At 35.9% G+C, this 21,634-nt stretch overlaps 3 protein-coding genes across 3 annotated transcripts in view; 1 reads left to right on the forward strand and 2 right to left on the reverse strand.

Moving 5' to 3' along the window:
• Positions 1-18,828, reverse strand: part of LOC142354408 (uncharacterized) — a 40,879-nt gene extending 22,051 nt beyond the window's left edge. Inside the window, exons 1-5 of the mRNA XM_075406692.1 lie at positions 18,711-18,828; positions 18,259-18,504; positions 17,624-17,904; positions 13,551-13,826; positions 12,783-13,273 (exon numbers count right to left, since the gene is read on the reverse strand). Coding sequence (XP_075262807.1) covers positions 12,783-13,273; positions 13,551-13,826; positions 17,624-17,904; positions 18,259-18,458 — 1,248 coding nt within the window. The 5' untranslated portion in view covers positions 18,459-18,504; positions 18,711-18,828. The remainder of the gene's footprint in view (positions 1-12,782; positions 13,274-13,550; positions 13,827-17,623; positions 17,905-18,258; positions 18,505-18,710) is intronic.
• The window catches only part of LOC142354505 (large ribosomal subunit protein bL19m-like), a 91,667-nt gene that overhangs the window by 44,328 nt on the left and 25,705 nt on the right, over positions 1-21,634 (reverse strand). The window lies entirely within an intron of this gene.
• Positions 1-21,634, forward strand: part of LOC142354506 (chromobox protein homolog 3-like) — a 572,284-nt gene that overhangs the window by 32,486 nt on the left and 518,164 nt on the right. The gene's annotated exons all lie outside the window — the stretch shown is intronic.

A 21,634-nucleotide genomic window follows, 5' to 3' on the forward strand; every position in this document is an offset into this window, starting at 1 on the left:
ATCTAATCAATCAACGTCCAGACACGAAATGGAAGTTTTATTGTGTTACAAATGTCACTTTCTTTGTATTTCTCCTCAGTGGTGTTCCTCTAGACTGTATAACTCAAAATATTCCATCTATTTTGCTCAAGAACAAGCACGTTAAATGTTTTGTTTCGGATTGTGAAAAAAATCCCTACCAAGACAACCTGTGTATGTTCCGTGCTTTAGCTTACGATTTGTACGGTAGTGTTGAATTACAAAATAAAACAATGGAATTGATGCAGATGTTTCTCTCAGCGACAAGGAGAGATGACGAAACCTTTCCAGGAATACATGAAGACGATATTCCTGTACTTGAAGAGATAACAGACAGAAATATTCAAGTTTATACAATATTTTTTGCGGAACAATCTGAAATGTTTGCTGAACTAACTCGTCGCTCCTTGATGAAACGCACAAAGACAACTTCGTTGCTGAGATATGAAAATCATATCTGTTGGACAGCGGACATCAACAAATTCCTCAAAAAATTCCGGTGCTACGTATGCGATCAGTTTTTCGACAGATCCTTCAATCTTATGAGGCACATACAAACTTGCTCCGAAAACACGCAACACAAATATCCAACAGGAGCCTATCAGTTATCAGAAACTATTTTTGATCGTTTGGATGACGTCCAAATTAATGTTCCACAAGAACTCAGGCTTTTTTCTCATCTTATTGTATTTGATTTTGAGTCAATAACCGTCCCGTCCCCGACAATACACTCAGAAACACTGATTTGACTTCGTGGATTGGAAAACATGTTCCCATTAGCGTTTCGATAGCTTCCAACCTACTTAAAGACCCAATATTCATTTGCAACGAAGATCCGAATCAACTAATCCGTGATTTTGTATCCAGCTTGACTAATATAGCAGAAAAAAGCACACTTATAATGAGGGAAAAACTCAAAGCTTTCGTGCTGTAATTGGAAGAAAAGTATTGGGCAGTTCGACAATTGGTTCCAGTGAAAGACAGGCAGGTACCCACTGGAGTGGAAGACTTATTTGGCAACGAAGCTGAACCCGACGAAGAGGAGGATGAAGAACTTGAAATTAGGAGACTGAGGTGCGAGCTCAAGATGTTATCAAAATTGAGACAAGACTTTGAGAACTATTACAGCACCATTCCTGTTTTCGGGTTTAATAGCTCTCGGTATGATTTGAACCTGATAAAAGAATATCTTCTGCATCATCTGTTAATCGAGAAAAACGTTGTTCCCAAAGTGATGCGTACGGGGAACAAATATATTGGAATGAACTTTCTTGGCTTGCAATTTCTGGACATTCTTAACTTCCTGGGAGGAGTTACAACTCTGGATAATTTTCTGAAAGCGTATGGAGCCAGTGAAGAGAAGGGTTTTTCCCTTATGAGTGGTTTGACAATGCTGAAAAAATGAATGAGTCCCAACTGCCACCAATTGAAAGTTTCTGGAGTAAGTTGAAAAACCATAACGTCTTGTCAGTCGATTACGACAAGTTCAAGGATTGCAAAAAAAGGGGAATTGAAGAAAAGGAAGCTTTAAAGAAGCTGAAATTAAAAACAGTTCCCAAAAATGTAGAAGAGAACTACCGGGAACTTCAAAACATTTGGGAAAAGGAGAACATGAACACTTTTCGTGATTTTCTCAAGTGGTATAACAACAAAGACGTCGTGCCCACTCTTGATGCGATGACAAAGATGATTCAATTCTACCACTCAAAACAAATTGATATGTTGAAACTGGGCTATACGCTTCCCAACTTGGCAAACAGATTTCTCCATTCATCAACAGATGCTGCGTTTTTCCCATTCTGCGAGCAAGACAAGGAATATGATAACTATATCAGAAATTGGCTGACAGGAGGACCCTCAATTATCTTCACCAGATATGCAAAAGTTGGCGAAACAAAGATTAGAGAGTCGGAAAATGTGTGCAAGTCTATTGTGGGCATTGATGCGAGTCAACTCTACCCATTCTCAATGACCAGGGAAATGCCAACGGGACTCTACACAAAATGGGAGTTCAATGACGACACTGCAAAGTTTCACCCAAAAAGGAATTGGAGGAGTTTGTTTGAGCAGCAGGTAATCGAATACTTGCAGAGCACTCGTCCAGAATGTTTAATACAGTCACAGCTCAGTCACAAAAAACAGAAAAAAATTGGAACTTATCTCGTCGATGGCTTCTGCTCTCATTGCAACACAGTGTTTGAGGCAATGGGATGCTACTTTCATTTTTGTCCCTGTCAGGAGGAAAAGCCGCTGTTATTTGAAGATATAGAGAACGGATTAAAGACACGGGAACGAGATAGTGATCGAAGAGAGTATCTGCAGGGATTAGGATACACAGTTGTTGAAATTTGGGAGTGTCAGTGGAAACAGTGGAGGAGGCAAAACATAAATGGAGTAAAGGAGTTCGTCAACAAGAAATATCCATTTCAACCACCCCTTTCTAAAAATGCTCTTATTGAAAAAATAAAACGAGGAGATTTGTTTGGAGTGGTCGATTGCAGCCTTGAAGTCCCCGAACACTTGTACCCTTACTTTGAAGACTTTCCTGCTATTTTTAAGAATTGTGAAGTTGGACGAGACAACATTGGGGTCCATATGAAAGAATTTGCTGAGCGACACAAGTTATTGTCAAAACCAAGAAAAATGCTCATTTCTAGTTTCAAGCTTGACATAGGACCAATTATTACTCCCCTTTTTATTATTTTATCTGGAAAAAGGAGCAATTCTAAAAGACGTTTTTTGGTTCCTACAATACACTCCCCGCCGCTGCTTCCAGTCCTTTGTGCAAAACGTTGTTGATGCTCGCCGCGAAGGAGACCGAAACAAAGACTCAACAGTCGTTGCTGAAACTATGATAGGTAACAGCTCATACGGGTATCAGAGAATGGATCGTAGTCGGCATACGACCACAAAATATGTCAAGGGGCCGCAAGTTGATCAACAACAGATTTTTCAAGACTTTGAACTACCAGAAGAAATTTATGAGGTAGAAATGAGCAAAACACGTATCGAGCACAAGGAACCAATAATTGTTGGGTTTTTTATTCTGCAGTACGCTAAACTTACAATGTTACAACTCAAGTACAATTTCTTCTCCTCTTTCTGCGATCCAAACAAATATGAGTTGATTGAAATGGATACCGACAGTCTGTACATGGCGCTTAGTGAGGAAAGACTTGACAAAATCATTCGACCAGAAATGCAATCATTGTGGTACTGGATGAGACAGAGCGACTGCAGTGATAATTTTGCAGCAAACTCAAGCAGCAACTTTTTCCCACGTGAATGTTGCAACAAGCATGCGAATTTTGATAAGAGAACTCCAGGCTTGTTCAAAGAAGAATTTAGATGCTCAGAAATGATTGCTTTGTGCTCAAAAACTTATTGCTGCTACGATGAGCAATCAGATACTGTAAAATTATCCAGTAAGGGGCTCAACAAAAACAACATCGAGGAACCCTTAGCCAAATACAGAAAAGTATTGTTTGATGAGGAGCGAGTATATTCAACGAACAGGGGATTTCGCGTAGTCGACAATAAGAAAGTATGCACATATGAACTCAAAAAAGTGGGACTGTCATACTTTTATCCCAAGCGTAAAGTCTGTGAAGACGGAATTCACACTACTCCTTTAGATATATAAGTCATTTTCTTTAGATTTTGTAAATTTTTAGCCTTCTTTTGTTTTAATTCACTGTTTTTAATTCACTGTTTACCTCACAAAATGTCTTTTGAAAAAAAAATCATTGTATAAAATAACTAAATTAGATACAAATACACATACAAATAATTAAGTACAAAATTTACAATTTTTTTTAAAAAGTTTTGAAAACCATTTGCATCATTATACGGATTAATGTTTAAGCAATTAAAGATTTTGGTTGTCAAAACTTACAAAACATCAGCAAAGAACTTCAAAATATGAAAATCATTTAAATATTTAGACGAGACTTTAGAAAATAACACATGTGCAACATAAATAGCATATAAACCACACAATTCTGAATCTTGGAGTTTTTCCTGTACTAATGAACCAAAGTTTGCTTTTGTCCTGATGCCATATTTTTCCAAAACTTCTCCCATCGAATCACCGTAGAACAACTTTCCATTTTTATTGGCTAGCAAAATCCAGTGCGAGCCCGGTTGTGTAGATGGATCTGTGTTGATTATACAAAACGTGTTTGTAGGTAATTTTTTTGGTCGAAGATCTGCTGGGAAGGAACCAAGATATTTGAACTTTAGGTGTGGGAACCTGTTGACAACATGTAAGAGTTGTTGATTATCCATTTTTAGTAACTGATCCCTCCTTATCAATTGCAATTGAGCTTATACGTTCACCACTAACAAATAATTCTACAGTATTAGCCAAATTGTTAGCAAAGTAGAGCTCCAAACGAATTCCTGCTCCAACTACATCAGGAAAATGCATTTCGACATTGGCCTCCTGTGTTGAAGTAAGATCGAAAAATAAATGAAAATGGTTTTCAAAATCCTTGTATTGAATGTTAGGACCGTCATCATCAAATTTGAGTGCTTTCATCGTTTCAGCATAAGCTCTCACGTGATTTTCTGTTTTCAAGTTTACAATAGTTTGCTTCCCACGCACAATTTTAACTTGTCGAAGACCAAATTTACGAAAATGGAACGGATTAGTGTTGTATGTTCCACTGAACTCATTATTCAGATTCATAGCAATATCAATCATTCGAATTGGTTTGTTTGAAAATATATTTTCTTGTATAAACTGGTTCTGTCCTGCGGGAATGATAAACGTTTTTGGAAGTTCTTCATTATAGTAAAATATGGCAGGTTCTCGCAGCTGTCTACTTTTAAAACTTCTCATCCAGTTATCTGAGATCGCTACCTGTCTAGTAAAAAGGCAAGCTTCCAAAATTAAGGCCTCCGAGTTCAGCCCACCAGTATCGATCATATAGAACGCTGGAGATGATCGGATCAATTTCAGTCTGAGGTTGACATTTGGGAGAAGTAAAGTTTCACAAGCAAATAGACCTATTACCATAGGACCGTAAAAAGTAAATTCATCTTTATCTTTTTGAAAAACAGTATCTGTAAGTGCTCTTTTTGTAAAATCGTTCGGCTCAATCTCGTATCGATATCCTTGGCATTGGGATAAGCTCTCCTTGGTTCCTTTTGTTCCTGAAAATTCAGCAGAGACAAAAGCTTGGTGAGCATAAAGAGAATTGGCACTGTGAACTTGTTCATTGTTTAGATAGACTTCGCAATTAGAGAAAAGTGAATGAAGAGCATTGTTTACCAATAATGTTTCTTCGGCATTATCCAAACGTGTTCGATCGCCTTTAATAACCCTTCATCTGATGAATAATCGAGTAGATCGCAAGTCAGTGAAAAAAATTACGATCAGTTTCCAATTGAAATTCGATTGTTGATTCGTTTAAGGAATTTGTTGGAAATATTTGTTGTTCATTGGACCAAAGAATTGGGTCTAAAATTGGAACTTTCCGAAAAAAGTCGAGCATAGAGTGAGACAAGGAATTCATTTTAGCCGACCGTTTTTTATAATGATAATTGAGGAAATGATCAAGATTTTTTCTGGAATAATAAAGTAAGTTGAACTTGACCAATAGGAAAGAAGGGAACAAGCTGTCCAGCAGAGTTTCTTAATTCTACATGGATACCGTGGAAATTCGATTTGATTACTTTATGGAATCTCAAGTGTTCGAAACTGCGATAACTCAGAACTTGCCATCTCTTAAAAATCTCATCATTATGGAACTCTCGGTGTTTGAAAGGAAAGGAGCGTAGAAGAGGACATTTCACATCACCGACTGAATTGGGTTCAACTATATCCAAGTAGAGTAAAACTGTATGTGTTCCAGTAATATCAAAAGTGAGATCTGCCGTTGCCCAGGACTTGGTGTTGTATGATCCTTTCGAATCAGGTGGCATAACAGGTTTGTCAGCTTCAACGCCCAAGTTAGCAGCCAAACTTTTGCTGAAGGATACATTTTGAGATCCTCTGTTGCAGAAAGTTAGTCTTCGACTTTTTTTGTCGATGTTGATAGAAAATTGAGGATCTAAGTTTTTGGGATGTCGTGCTTTTTTGGGAATATCTGTAAGACTCTTCGCAAATTCGTCCATAGAGTTAAAAACTGCTGGTGGAATGGGGAAGACATGCTTAAATTTTTCATCATAGTGAAAGGTCATCAAACCTCCTTCAACGTTATAACATATACCGGGATATGATACTTCGACTAAAGCTACTTCCCAAGATCCATCCAGTTCAATTTTGTCGGGAAGAAAATTAGTGAATGAAGCCATTGTATTTTGAGGATAAACTTGAGAGGAAGCGTTGGATACTAATTCAAGATAAAACGAATTCATGACGTTTGACTGTACTGTGACGTTTGTTTGGGAAAATGATTAGTCAAGGTTCTTTAGAAAGTCTTTCCGAATTTTTTGCCGAACAATACTTTGTCTAGTGTTTTTCCTCTTTTTCATACCACCACCAACTTGTTTCTGTATTGTTGATTTTGCAGTCTTCTTTACTGCTTTTTTAATCGAAGTCTGTCCTGATAAAACACCACCAATTTCAGGAATGGCTGACTCGATTACATCTCGTCCAATTTTTTTTGCAGCAGGTAAAACGTATTTCTTGAGATTTGGAAGAGTTGTTCTAGCGACTGTTCTAGCCAAGGCTCCAAAGCCACGCCCTCTCTGACGAGGAACTCCTTTAAAATAAGGCAGATTGTAACCGTCCATTTTCTAGCGCGACTAATTGAAAAATGATTATTTAGCTTTTGACAATTCTTGTTCATAAAAGATTCCATCAATGTTTTCACCTTTCTGATCAACAACAAAGTAAGTGGGGAAGGGAGCCAAAGTGTTTATTTTTCGAATTGGGAAAATTTCATGTGTATAGTGAGGCTTATATCCTTTTTGAAAATTGCCCTCTGCTAATGCCAACCTAACTTTATCTCCTACTTGAAACTTGGGCTTTGTATTTTTTCGTAGCTTCATTCGCTTGTACATGACAGTCAAAAAGTCAGCATTCACTACATCTTTGGGCGCCAACCCAATATTCCGATTGATTCTTGAGTTAATGACGTCAACAAACATTTGCAGTTCTTTGATATAGGTTAATGTGTCGTTTTCTTCCAGGTAGCGGTAAATTAAATTTTTTAGGGTTCGTATAGCTCTCTCGCCAAAAGCTACTTTCGTTTCACTATACGTGTGATAATATTTGACTCCCACATCTACACAGAAATTAGCCATATCTCCAAAAAACTCTTTTCCTTGATCTAGCCATAATTTTTTTGGGACATTGAGTTCGTTCTTTTTCGAACACATCTTGATAAATGCTGCTTTCACACCCTCTGCTCCTTTGCTTCGCAATGCTTCCACTCGCAAAAATCGAGAAAAAACATCAACAGTAACGAGTAAAAAGTTGATACCTCGATTCCATCGTGATAGTTTATCCATTTGTGCAAGATCCAAGCACCAAATCTGATCAATATAGCGAGCATGCGCATTTAGCCGGGGAAATTTTCGTCTGATTCCTTTGTACTTCGTATAAGAGTCTTTTGACTGTAAAAACTCTGTAACTCTCTCGCGACTGATTCCACTTGCTTTTGTTAGGTTATTGATAGAACCGAAAGCTGTTGGTCCCTTCCCTTTATACAACTTCTGCAATTTGATTCTATCTGAAACTGTAATTGAACCAGTCTGAGCCATACTGTGTCCTCAAAATGTTGTTTTTACCAGATGTGGTCTCAGATTTAGAACTTTAAGAATAAGGAAATAGTTTGGATCAACTGGAGCGTTCTTCAATTTAATTGAATGAAGGAATGTTTTTATGTCAACTCCTGTGTCAACGTTGTCGACAATAATTGTATTGGAAAGTGAAATTTTTAACCGTTTGTTTTCGTATATCTCTTTCAAAGTTTTCAATGTCTCAGGATAGTTCTTATAGTGAAATTCCAGGTCTGTCTTAAGTTCTTTAGGTGGACGATTGGTTTCTTCGGAACGTTCTTCTTTCACTTTTTTGATAACTGGGAAAGCTGTTTCTTCTTTTTTATAGATCTCGCTGTAGGGTTCCGATGGTTTCCTTTTTCTGGTCTCCCACAGTTCTTTTGGAACAAGAACAAACTTTTTGACCTCACTCATTGAAGAAAGTTGAAAATTTGTTCATACAAGGTTGGTATATGTAACTTAATATTGTTATTCCAGCTTTTGAGCCCAATATAAGTCTTCTGGAACTTAGGGTTGTTGATTTTGATGTGAGCTTTCTAAGTTGTTCTTGGAAGCGAGTGAACTGATTTCTTCTTAATCCTGTGAGGTTTCCTTTAATCAAGTTTACAATACACTCACAGAGAAATCTGATGAATTCCTTAGGACAATGTAGAAGGAAAGCTGGTTGAAATTTCTTGTTGATATTCCGAAAGAGCTTCAGAGTATAATAATTCTGTGCGTTTATCATTAATATCACTAATACGAGCACGACTGTTCGGTACGAAGAATTCTGAAGGAAATGAAGTTACATTTGAACAATATCTTAACAAATCAGGTGTAGATGGCCTCAAATCAATCATAAGATGCCCATATGGTTGTTGTGTAGCGTCATCATACCATTGTTTTAGTTGTTTTCCCAGACCCAGTTGTCTTCCCAATATATCAATTTGCTGCACATCTCTGGGTGATTTGAACAAAACAATGTGAGTAGTCTGAAGCTCGGCGTCACGTCCAGTTTTATTTTTGTGGAAGAGATTATGTTTGATATAAACACAATTTAAATTTCGATGTCTACCGGCTGTCGCAATTTCGTTGAATTTTTCAGACTTGGAAAGAATGTCTAATGAGTCATCGAATATAAGTAAATATTTTGTGCCGTCAGCTGGTAAGTTCTCAATTAATTCAAAGTCAACACCCTGAATGAATTCTATGCCTGCAATTGATTGCATCATTGTATCGTAAATTGTCTGAAAGTGCTTATAAAAGTATAAAATTCGATCAAACGAGGGTTGAAAAGTTTTCATTTGCAGCATATCATTAATGAAAACAGACCCGGAAGGCCCAACAAGATACATCAGAATGCGTTCCTTTGTTGATATAATCTTGTTCATTTTATGCTCTGGGGTTAGGAAGTATGTAACCTACAGCACTTGAAAGAATAGCAGTCCAAACTGTTCGTTCGTCACAAGTTCTAGCAAAAATAAGGTTGATAATTGAAAAAAGAAGAAGTATTAATACAACTAAGCACTGGAATATTGACAAAAAAGCTGTTCGAGAGCAAGTGCGTCCGCAAATTTTCCAAGGAGGTCGCTCCTGATTGTTATCGAAAATAAAGTCAGCTGCGTGATTGTTATGATCTGTCATTAGAGTGCAACTGATTTTTGTTCGTGTTTAGGAAATAATGATTCACACTTTGATTGAATGGAATCGTGGTGAAAATTTCAGAAAACAACAATATGCTAGACCTGTTATATGTCCCAAGAAACAAAAGTTAAATTTTGAATTAAGGAATGGAACCATGTAACAGTACCCAGGACCAATATTTAGATTTGTTTTCAGGTATCCCGTTGCATCATGAAATGTGGCATGTAAACGAAAAATTTTCGACCAATTCAAAAGTTTTTCTAACTTTGAATCACCAACTCCTATTAGACCTCCAAAGGGAGCTTCTCTGTTAATTTTATCTAGATCTGCATTTTTGTCAAAACTTCGACAGACAGCCAAAAAATAATTTTTCCTTTTTGTATTTCCAACCAAAAGTTGACTGATTTCTTTTTCGAACTCTACAATTTCCTTAATATTCATATCAAGCAACTGTTCTGAAAGAATTTAATTCAAAAAGTGAATAAATAAAGACATCACATACATTATAAAAGTTTACAATTACTTTATGCACTTTGCGATTTTGTCGGGTTTTGGACTTTGTTCAGCACTGCAATAATTTCATTGCTCATTCGATGTAATTTCTGCAACTCCCCAATTCTGACAGAAAGGAAGCATTTCCTTCTAAAACTGTCCTTCCTTTTCAGTCCCTCGAGTGAAGAGCTTGATGCTGAAATAACATCGATTCGGATCATCTTGGTAAAATGTTCTGGTCACACATACTTTTCGCCTAGCAGTCTCACTCAATTCCCAGAACACATCGAATTTTGCATTTTCCTCCACATCAGTTGGCTGGAACAAAGTTTCGTCAATCATCAATTTTGCAGTAACTTCTGTGGGTTCAAATTGTAGTGCTTCTTTCAACATCTCAGGTGATTTTTGGATGAAAATTTTCAATTCCCAGACCGACAGCATCAGAAACTGATGTAGATTAAATTCACCTTCGACATTTTTGCGAAAGACTTTCAAGTGGGTCCAATTCGAGCTTGTGTTGATAGTCTCCTCTGGGATGCTGATTTGAAATTTCCGGTTGCTGTATTCTTGGAAAGACCAAAGGTTGTTGTTTCCATGGTGATCCTCATTTGGTTTGCAAACAGTGTCCTCAACTTTCACGTTGGTATCGGTAAACAAAGAATATATGCTTTCATTATGATAATCAAACTGGGAGGAAGGAATAACTGGTTTTCCCTTATGGTTTTGTTTGCGGAAAGGGAAGGCGTAGGGTTTTTTGCTGTCAGCTGAGACTGAACTTTGATCCATCTGTGGCGTGTGAAGTAAGTAAAAGATGAGTTTTTAAAGCAAGAAAGGAAGAATTGAATAAATAAGGTAACTGAATATTGAAAACGAAAAGCAACAAATGAATGAATTATCTTCAAGAAAGAGCTTTATAAATCGAACCAATAAAATTTTAGTAAGAACGAGAATTTTTGCGACTTCGTAACCAATGAGATCATGTAAAAGCAGTCGTAACCAATGAGATTTGAGTGTTCATCATGACGTAATCGTTATGTCATTTCTATTTTTAGTAACATCACGTGACGTGACAATTCATGTCACGTGAGGGAGAATTTATCAGTGAACACAAGCAACTGTTAAGACCTATATTGGAGAGCACCTGTAGTTCGAGAAAGGAACATTTTGATGAAGTGATTGGTTCTCATCATTGTCATTTTTTTGGATAGGAGGAAGAATAAGATCTCGGAAATTGGGAAGATCGAAGGTTTCTGATTTTGTAGAAATTGTATCAGCATGTTTGGAGAACATGTCTTCTACCCACCATACACCGTAGTGATTTATTTCACGAGAGTACGGGAACAAAATACCTTTGCAGTCTTTCAGTGGATGAAATCCTTGTTCTTTTCGAATTCTCTCAATGGCCTGGAAATAAGTGGCGAGAGAAAGTACTGAATTGTTGACTTTTTCTTCTGCTAAGTGGAGGTTATGATGTCTAGCAGCCTCTAAAGTTCTCCACAAATCTTTCGGAAGTGTTAAGCTAGTAGTCTGTGTTTTTATTGTTACTCTTGTGCAATCCACCTCAAAGGATAATTCGATGTTGTTATCAGTTACTGTTGTTCTAAATTTCGATTCCTCTTTGTTGGGAACGAAATCTAGATCAGAATGAACTGTCGAAAGAAAAGATGTTGAAGGAAGAAAAGGAAGTGTTGGAGTATTTTGCATTTTTTTAAGACCACTGATATTCAACTGAGACAAAACACAAAAAGAACAGAGTTTCTCGGTCCTAGCTTATTTTAACATAGATTATACGAATGATATGATTGGTTAAAAAAATTCATTATAGTAAAACATTTTTCAAAAAAAAATTAATGTAAGACTTTTACATAAAAAAACTTCAAAAATTGAAAAATTGAAAAGAAAAAAAAACCGCAAAAATTGCATTTTCTGTTTAAAACCTTATGTAAAAAAACGCATATTTGAAAGAAATTTATTTTAAAACGATTTTTTTTTCAAAACAAAAATTACATTAAAAAACTTCAAAAACTGAAAAATGGAAAAATAGAAATACAAAAAACATCAAAATCTGCATTTTTCGCTAAAAACCTTATGTAAAAAACGACATTTTTGAAAGACATTTATTTTAAGTAAAACGATTCTTTTCAAAAAAAAATAATAAAAATTTACATGAAAAAAAAACTTGAAAAAACTGAAAAATGATAAAATAGAAAAATAAAAAAACATAAAAATCTGCATTTTTTGTTATAAACCTTATGTAAAAAACAACTTTTTTAAAATAAAAAATATTCTAAAAAAATTAACATTTCTATAAAAATAATTATTTTTTTAAAATTAAACTCAAAAATTCGAAAAAAAATGAAAACAATTTTTTTTCGAAAACTAACAAATAAAAAAAAAGAATTTCAAATTATGCATTTTTCATCAAAAACTTTATGTAAAAAACGACATTTTTCAACCAAAATTGATTTAATTAAATTTTAAAAAAAATAAATTTAAAATAAAAAAATTTACATCAAAAACTTCAAAAATTGAAAAGTGGAAAATAGAAAAATAAAAAAAAACATAAAAATAATTATTTCCTTTCAAAAAAGGTTAAGTAGATAAGATTAGCTGAAGTGCATTAGAGCGGATGCATTTCCTTGGGGTAATTAAGATAATTACCCCCGGGTAATTACGATAAGATGACAGGTCTATTGTTCTCACTCTCTTTTTTAGGTACGTCTTTGGAAAAATGATGAAAATAGGCTATAGGTAATCTTTATACATAGGTACGTCCTTTTACCCCCCCCCCCCCCTGATCTGCTCACGATATACTACTAATAAAACTTTGGGAAAAGTTCTCAATACTTCTCAAGTGAATTTACCTTGATCGAGAACACAAATATTTTTGAAATTTATGGAAGAACCAAAGAAAGAACCTTGTATGTTTGAGGCCCAGCACAGCTGATTTTGCACACATCACAGTAATGAAGAGGACCTCTAGGCACATAATTGCCATGCGATGATCCGCCTCCTCCACCTTCACGATATCCACTTCCACCGTCACGACTTCCACCTCCACCCTCACGACTTCCACCTCCACCTTCACGATTTCCTCCTCCACCTTCGCGATTTCCTCCTCCACCTCCACTACCATAGCTTTGGTTCCTATCACTGTAATTATTCCATCTTCTTTGGTACGAAGAGGAATCGTTAGAAGATGAAAAGTTCTGTCGGTTATTGCTGTTAGACGACGAGCTTCCAGAGGAGCTACTGGTTGTATTTGCAGGTCCAGAATTTGAAGTCGATGAAGTTTTGTTTGGCACATAGCCAACTTTAGTGGGACTGGTGTAGCTGTTGCTCGCATTATTTCCGCTATTTCCACTTCGGTAGAACGACCCAGAACTGTTTCTGTCAAAATTATTCTCACCTGGAAAAGAAAACTCAATTCTCAAAGTTCATATAACACATGAATCGAATAACAATGTAAATTACGCATAGGATAACTTGGCCAGAAGCTCTACATGTTCAAAGTAAACTTCTAAAAAATGTTTTTTTTTGCCATCATACTTCTTTGTACATCAATGACAGGACTAGCCATTACAGTTTAATAATATACCATTACAAATTAGTAACAATATCAATTAAGGAGGTCCACATCCTACCGGGGGGACTGAAACAGTTCCAATTATTCAAAAGAAACAAACCTCCAGTCAGGGTTTTGTTGTATGACACAGGGTGGCTGTTTGACCCTGTTGCATTTCGGCTACTGCTGCTGTTACTACTTCCACTGTATCTACTCGAAGAACTAGAGGAATAGTTGCTACTGCTATTTCCCGATCCGGATGAGTAGCTGTTGTAGGGTTTGCTGTAGCTTCCACCTGAGCTGTAGGTACCCGAAGTACTGTACGAGGATGTTTTGGAGTTAGAAGTCGGACTGGCAGAGAAGGAAGTACTCGAAACATTTGAGGCATCGTTACTTCCTAAACAGAAAACTTTCAATTAGTCGTTAAAAAAAGTTCAGAAACGACTGAAGGGAGTCCTTGTAGTAGCCAGTAAAGCTAGCTTCACATTGTGGGGGATATAAATAATTTTATACATTTATAACTGTTAGCTTAAATATTCAAGTTAACAAAAATTCACAGTTTTTTGTATATAAAAGTAAGTATTAAATGCTCCTAATTTATACAGGCAATATTACTGATTTATTGATGAACCTATTTGGTTTCAGTTTTGTCTTTCTCAAGATTAAATACAATATGCTAATTTTTGGTAGCATATAAACCTCATTTGCCGGTTAACTTTTTTGCCCGAAGGAACTAGTGGAATTGCTGTTCTTCAGTTGTTTTCTAGTCCCACTGCTGAGAGTACTTAAAAGGTCTCAATCAGAACATTGCAGTTTTGTGTTTTAGTTTTTCAGAACAATTCCATTTCAAAATTAATTAAAAATCGAAAAATTAGACAAACTTGAAACAAAAAAAAAAAAACAGAACTCAAATCAAAAAAGCATTTCCTATCTTATCTTGACCATAAATTTAAATTTCCAAACTGTTTTCCAGCAGTATGCTGCTTTCATCGTTGCGAAAAGGCAATTTTCAAAAAAAAATGCATTTTGTGGAATCGGGTGGCGCCACTCTGTACCCAGATTTTACTAATAGCATTCCTCATCAAAAAATTTATTTTCAACCAAGGAATATAGTAACCAAAACGAGAAAATAAGTGATTACATCGATGAAGAGGCTTGCAATTTGTCACGATTATTCAAGGATAAACGTAACCCATTTCCACATTTTTAAACATGTAATTAGCCTAAGACTTTAATGTCCGAATTTCATTTGTAATTACTTGAGACCCAATTAAAAAACTTAATTGTTCTTGTGGACAGTGATATGTGCAATATCAAAACCGCTGATTGTGTCCCTAATTCACAATTAGAACCGAGCAATTTCTGTGAAAATGAAAATAATCACCAATAGGATTTTCTTTCATTTTGGTCTAATTGACATTTTATTAGTTATTTGGAAAGAGTTGCCTATAGTGAGAAAACTTTTGACTTATAGATTGGAAATTAGTGACAAAACGTCGTCCCACGCTTTCACGAGAGCCCCCAGAACAATGAAAAGTGAAAGCTTAATACAATACAATTTTGAAAATTTGAACTAAATTAGCCTTGTGAACTCGTTTCCACACACAGTTACTCTAATCTTTAAAACATGGGTCGGGAAAATGCCCAACAAAATCGAGTATGAATACCCGATTTTTCGGACACTGGCCACGTAATGATGCCACTTTGGACATGCTACTATGAACATCCTTACACATACATCACACACTCGTCATTCTAAATACCAGATTAATAAAAAAAACTTAGAGAAAAAAAGTTAAGCAACACACTAACGGCCAAACGAGTTCTATATACCACCAAAAACTAATATATTGTCTTAAATCTCCAAAAAGACAAAACTGCATAAACAACCACCACTACTGCTGCCAACTAAGTTTAGTTTAATTTGCTTATAGCTAAAACACTGCTATTCTTAAAAAAGTATGCCGTAGTCCATTTACATGTCTGTTTTAGGAAGTTTTGAGGCAGAGACTTTTTAGTTCTATGTAATGGTATTTGGTAAATTTACAAAAAAATGTGCAATATTTCTTTAACTCTTGTGAAAGCTTATTTTATTTTTTGCCGGCAACGGGAGTCCATCTAATGTTAGTTTCGAGGATGCGTTACTAGTTTGATTTCAGCAACACATTCTTTCAAGTGCAATAAACAGAACTTAAAGCATATTTTAAAAAATAATCTGCATTCGGTTTTTGATCCATTTAGCTCTCAATGAAAAGCTATGTTTTCTAGCCTAAAGACATGGTGCAGCATTTAGTTTTGAGTAAATAATACGAATCATAAAAAGTTGGTCTTGAAATTTCAAAAAAAAAATTTAAAAGATGGTGAAATTGTCAGTTTTTAATTATTTTAGCTTTATATCTCATTTTGAGCCCGAAGGACTCAAACAGATATTACACAGCAGTATTAAATCAACTAAGTAGCAGGGAGAGCCGGAAGGTAAATATAAAATGTCAGTCTTTGAAATTTCAAAAAAAAATTTAAAAGATGGTGAAATTGTCAGTTTTTAATTATTTTAGCTTTATATCTCATTTTGAGCCCGAAGGACTCAAACAGATATTACACAGCAGTATTAAATCAACTAAGTAGCAGGGAGAGCCGGAAGGTAAATATAAAATGTCAGTCTTTAAAGTTCTGCCAATTTTGTGCGCATTCTAATTTAGAGGTTTTCGACAAAATTCTTTGCCCTCGTCGTCGTCCACACTTCACAAAAAATCAGATTTAAGACCACAGGACTGCTACAAAATTTGTTTTAGAGAAATTAAACGCCTGCTCAACTTAAAATCCTCGAGCTATATGTATTCTTAATGACAACCTGAGCCAAAAATTTTTATTTTGAAAAAAGCCTATTTTTGGCATCTTTTTTTCAAGTTAAGGTTGAATAAATTTAAAAGTCAATGGTTGAAATTTAAATTACGCAAACTAAATAGATAAATATAAAAACTGGTCAAATCGTGTGTTCAACACTATATTATATAGTGTTGTGACGGCACTAAATTTTAGTCCCAATTTTTATTTGAATTTTTCAGAAATAACTCGGGATTGAAGACGCTCAAAATAGAATATTGTTTAAAATTTGCGAGATGCAAACGTTTTAAAATAGAACAATCTACAAACTCCAGCGAAGCAAGAAAAAATCAAACGAAGCTTCAAACAAAATTCAAAAATGCTTTAGAAATCTAACAAGTATGAATAGGAAAAAATTTCGAAAAATAGAAAATATGGTTATTGCTAAAATTAATTGTAGTTATAAAATAAATATTAAGATACATTATAATACACATATATCATCTTGAGTTATTTTCTAACAAGCAGACACAACAGTGAAACAAGAAAAAAGGAAAGGTAGTAAAGCAGTAAAAGCTATGACAAGCTTTAATTATAAGAAACTAAGACCAATAGGATATTCGAAAGCTACTTCCGATCATCAAGTTTACTCAAAGATGTAAACAGGTAATTCAATAAGGAAACCATGCAGAATAAATTAGAAATTGAAGAAAAGCTCAATTTTTGAGAAAATGCTAATATAAGGCCAAATTTAATCGAATTCGATCAAATTTTTTTATTCAAAAACAATTAAAGTCTTTGAAATGTATGCAAAAATCATAATATAATAATAAGTGGATCAATGTAAAGCGGAGAGAAACATTCAAGTTCCAATAGTTTTACATGAAAAAGCTTACAAAGCATCTTAAACCGTTATAATGACGAAAATAGCACTAAATTCCGCAAACGGTGAAGAAAGTGTCTAAAAAAGTTTCCTTATGCTCTGCTGTTTATTATGCCATTGTTTAAATGACATTCATTATTTCACCTTTTACCTGATTGCACTTTTCTCAACAATGCTTTAGATAATTTCTGGTTTTTCCCTTGACTATGTCGACCTTCATGTGCCACGCAAAGACTCGCACGAGCCGTCTTATTAAATATTCGGTAATTAAGATCTAATCTCAAAGGTCAGGTGAGTCATTTATGATAAAATTAAACCTCAAAATACAGAAAACTTACACCAGTAAGTGACGAAACCATTGCAAGCATGAAAATTAAGCTTTGGTGTTCACTCTTTGAATCAAGCGTTTAATTTACATTATAGACTATCAAGGTAATTATATTTACTAACTCAACTTGACTGAAATAAACCCTCATCAAACGTCTCACCTGATGTGTTCTGATTTGAAGCCCCATTCGAGTACTGTCTGCTATTATTAGACACACTTGTTTGGGTCTGTTGTTTCACATTTCCTTTATAGCTGTTCGCACTTGCCGCCGCAGCCGCGCTCATCTGCTGCTGGAAATTGGCCGCCGCCATATACGCAGCGTAATTCTGCTGGCTAGCCGCAGCTGCCGCCATCATAGACTGGTTAAAAGCCTGTTGGTACGGGTTGTACGTAGCCGCAGCCGCTACCGATGGATTCAGGTTGAAACTTTGGACCCCTGTAGTTCCTGAAAACTGTTTCCTTTTCCCACGTGAATTTTTTTTTTTCATTAGAGAGTGTGAACAAAAACCTGTTTATTTTACATTCATAGTGGTTCGTATAGTGCTACAGGTGAGACTATCAATTACAAATTTTACATATTAAAACGGCACTGAAATATCATTACTAGATGATCATATTCTATCGGTGAGGGAGGGGTCGGGGTTAGATTCTATGCGTACTGATGTACTCAACTACAATTTGTGCATAGCATACCATTACGCCGCTATATAATTGATGCACACTAATGTAAGGGTGTTAACAGATCAATTTAAATTATAGGTCATCTTTGTTTCCAAGGGAAAAGAAAAAAGTTCCGTTCCTGTCGCCGCGGCTGCAAACGGGTTGACCATCGGTGTCGCTGTAGTTGCGGTTCCACCGGGGGTTGCTTGTTGTTGGGGGTTCATTCCGTACATTGCAGCTGCAGCGGCCGCCGCGTTCATGTTGGTAGTTGTCGCCGATGTCCCCGTTTGACCCGTTGCTAGGGCTGGGAACCCTCCGCCCATGAAGAAATTCATTTTTGTGTACGAGCTAAGCTAATCGTACGACTCGGTTTGATCTAATGTGAGACAGAAAAAATGTTAAAACATTTTGAAAAAATTGGAATTGAGGTCTTGCAGATTTCTACAATTTAAAATAACAAATCCTATCTTTATAAACAATGATGATTATAAGCAGCATTTATTGTCAACATTAGGTTGATAAGTGTTCAAATTTTAGACGCTATTCGGGAGTTTTTGCCAGAAAAAAAATTGAACAACTAGCCTAAGCTTTGGAAGCTCTGATCAAGAAGCTACTGGAGTTTATGCTCTCCGAAGTCAAATAGCGTCCGATTACGAATTACAGTAGTTTGTTTAGCACTTCTAGAATTTCTGACAGAAATGATCTGAAAAATGAGATCAAATGATTGGAAATCTAAAATAAGGCAAAACAATTCTTGTTAACTCAATTAATTAAGTTTCAAAAAGTTCCTTTATAGATGTGGCTGATATCTAGAAATATAGAACGATGCCCGAGTTTTGCCTCAACATTCAAACTTTTGGTAGTACATGGCCATTAACTATCGCGTTTTTTTTACTTCCAAGGAGGTCATATAAACGTTCGAGATACTGGTCAAATCTAAAAGGTTCGCCATTTTGACAAGCGACATATTATAAAGAGATAAACCAATTTTGAAACCAAGACCAATATCTCGTTACAGCTTTGTTAACCCAACAAACATTCTGGATAACTGTTCACAGACAAACTGTTCCTCCATTTGCCAAAGACTTCGATTTACCATTTCTGCTGCTGTTGTTTGTCTGTCAAAACCAGCTATATATGTGAGTGCAGATTCGAACCGTAAAAGTAAAAACAAAATATGTAGATGTTGTTAGCTCGTGAATGAAATCATTGCCCGTAATTTCGACAAATATCAATCAAAGTTAATAAGATTGATACAAAAATTCGAAGTTTTGAAACTTAGTCTTTATTCGTGCAGATGAAGTCGAATAGTTTGTGAAATTTCGGAGCAACTCAATGATTATAAAACAACCCAAAATTTGTTCATAATCAAGGTCAGTAGAAGGTTTTTAACAAGTAATGATCTGTATATAGGATGTTTTCTGTGTTTGCACCCCGGTACATTATGCACCCCCGTTACTAAATGCTTAATGTGTGTGTGTGTCATTGCATAGTAAACAACCAAATAATATGGTACTTTGTTTTAGGGTTGCAAATAATTTGCACCTGCTAATCTGGGTGGCCGAACAGACCCTATTTAAGTTGATAAAGTAGTTGCCCCAAAATAGCTCACGAAAAGATGAAAGAGGGGGGGGGGGGACAACGACTAACAACATCTTCAGGATTCCCAAATTAACCTAATTCTAATACTGATCGCTAGCTCGTTTCAAAAATTTCTCAAACTAATTTTGCCTTGACGAGTACAATAAGTGTAGTGATTTATAACTAATTTCGTTACCTTTAACAATGCTGTTATATAAATCAGCGATCAATCATTTCCAAGTAAGTATACACAAAACAGAACAGAGTCATCATTAAATAGCGACCGTCAAACAAGTGACAAATAAAAGAAGAAATCAGGTTTCGAAATGTCTAATGGCTAACATTGACAGAAAAAGCACCTTGTTATGCAGTAGTCATAATGGAAAACTGATCAGAAAGCTCCCAAACAAAACGATCACAAACAAAACGAGGAAAACTAATATCTCTATAAAATGCGCACATACAAGGTTATGAAATTTATACAATAATGGATGATTGGTCAATTTAATAGTCTGAAAGTGAACATTATCAAAAAATATACCTGTCCAAATTTCATTGAATCACTGTCAAATCACAACGCTATAGGGTGTAAGCAATTATCAGGATAATCAGAAAAATCAATCAAAATTGGGAATTGAAAATGAAAGTTGAAGAAGTCCAAGATCTAATTGCACGAATCGAATTTGAACTTTTAAAGGTATTAACTGCACCTCAAGACATGCTCTCTCAATTGAATTTCTTTTGAGAATTTAGCACCGCAGGGAACGCATATAAATCTCTTATGATAGTCAAACAAATGATGTCGCAAAGATTTGATTGTTATAAAATGTTCAGTACAAAATCTGCATCTATGCACAAAACCAGATGCTTCTTTTTGCTCACAATTTTTGCAACCTAACTCCAAATGACGTTCCAAAGTCGCTTGTCCAGAATCTGGAAATGATCCAGCGTTTAACTCTCGCAATGCGCAAGAGTTCGCACGTTTCAACTCTTCGTCAGAACCCACAGAGTTGTCATTTTCTTTCTTTAGTCTCTTCGCAGGCGTAGCATTTGAAGCATCAATACTAGAAGCACCGTTTGACCCGACACCTGAATCCGGGTTCTGAGTTCGCATATCGGACCGGTTGTGATTGACATCGCGATTCGGAACCACATTTCGTACCAAAGACTTCCTTGCGAAAGATTTACCAGGACTTGTAGTTGTCGAGGTTGAGTTACTACTAACAGACGTCGTTGAGGCACTATCAGTAAAACTACTTGTAGAAGGGTTCTCTGTCATTTGATTGGTGCTTGCGTAACCTTGACACCCAATGCCCTCGGTAGATGTTGACGGTGGACTTCTATCCACATAACTTGACGTCAATGCTTCCGACGTTGTCGGCTCACTTACCGTTGACTTTTTGACAGCTACCGGCATACCGGTTGAACTCTTTGAAATTTCGTTTGATTTCTGCTTCGGCGGTTGCTGAGATCTGTCGCTACTCAGAGGTCGTTTTCTGTTTCTAACAGCCGAACAAGGATCAGCCGAATGATTTTGACCATGAGAAGCTGAAGAGCTTTTAACAACGATGACACCTGGGAAAAGATCGATCTGGTTTTTGACTTCGTTAAGGTTGACAATTAAAGAGTAATTGTCCGAAATCCGGAACTTGGCAACGTCTTCAGACAGAGAATTGACTTTGACACAAAACTCCAGGTCGCATTCGGGAATAACTCTAATTAAATAAAGGCAATTAATTTCGTCATTCCGACTGTTGCACTCCAGATTTGATACCTTTTTGTTCAACTGGAGTGAGTATCTGGCAATTTCGACCTGATATTTTATCAAATCAGTTCCCTTATAGATGTTAATGGGTGGGTACAATTTTGGGTTCTTAGGGTACAGATTCCACGAAACCGGGTTTTCCGTGTGTTTGGAATTGGAAGTTTT

The sequence above is a fragment of the Convolutriloba macropyga genome, chromosome 15 (assembly GCF_964194025.1).
Source record: "Convolutriloba macropyga chromosome 15, txConMacr16.3, whole genome shotgun sequence".
In the NCBI taxonomy this organism is placed as follows: Eukaryota; Metazoa; Xenacoelomorpha; order Acoela; family Convolutidae; genus Convolutriloba; species Convolutriloba macropyga.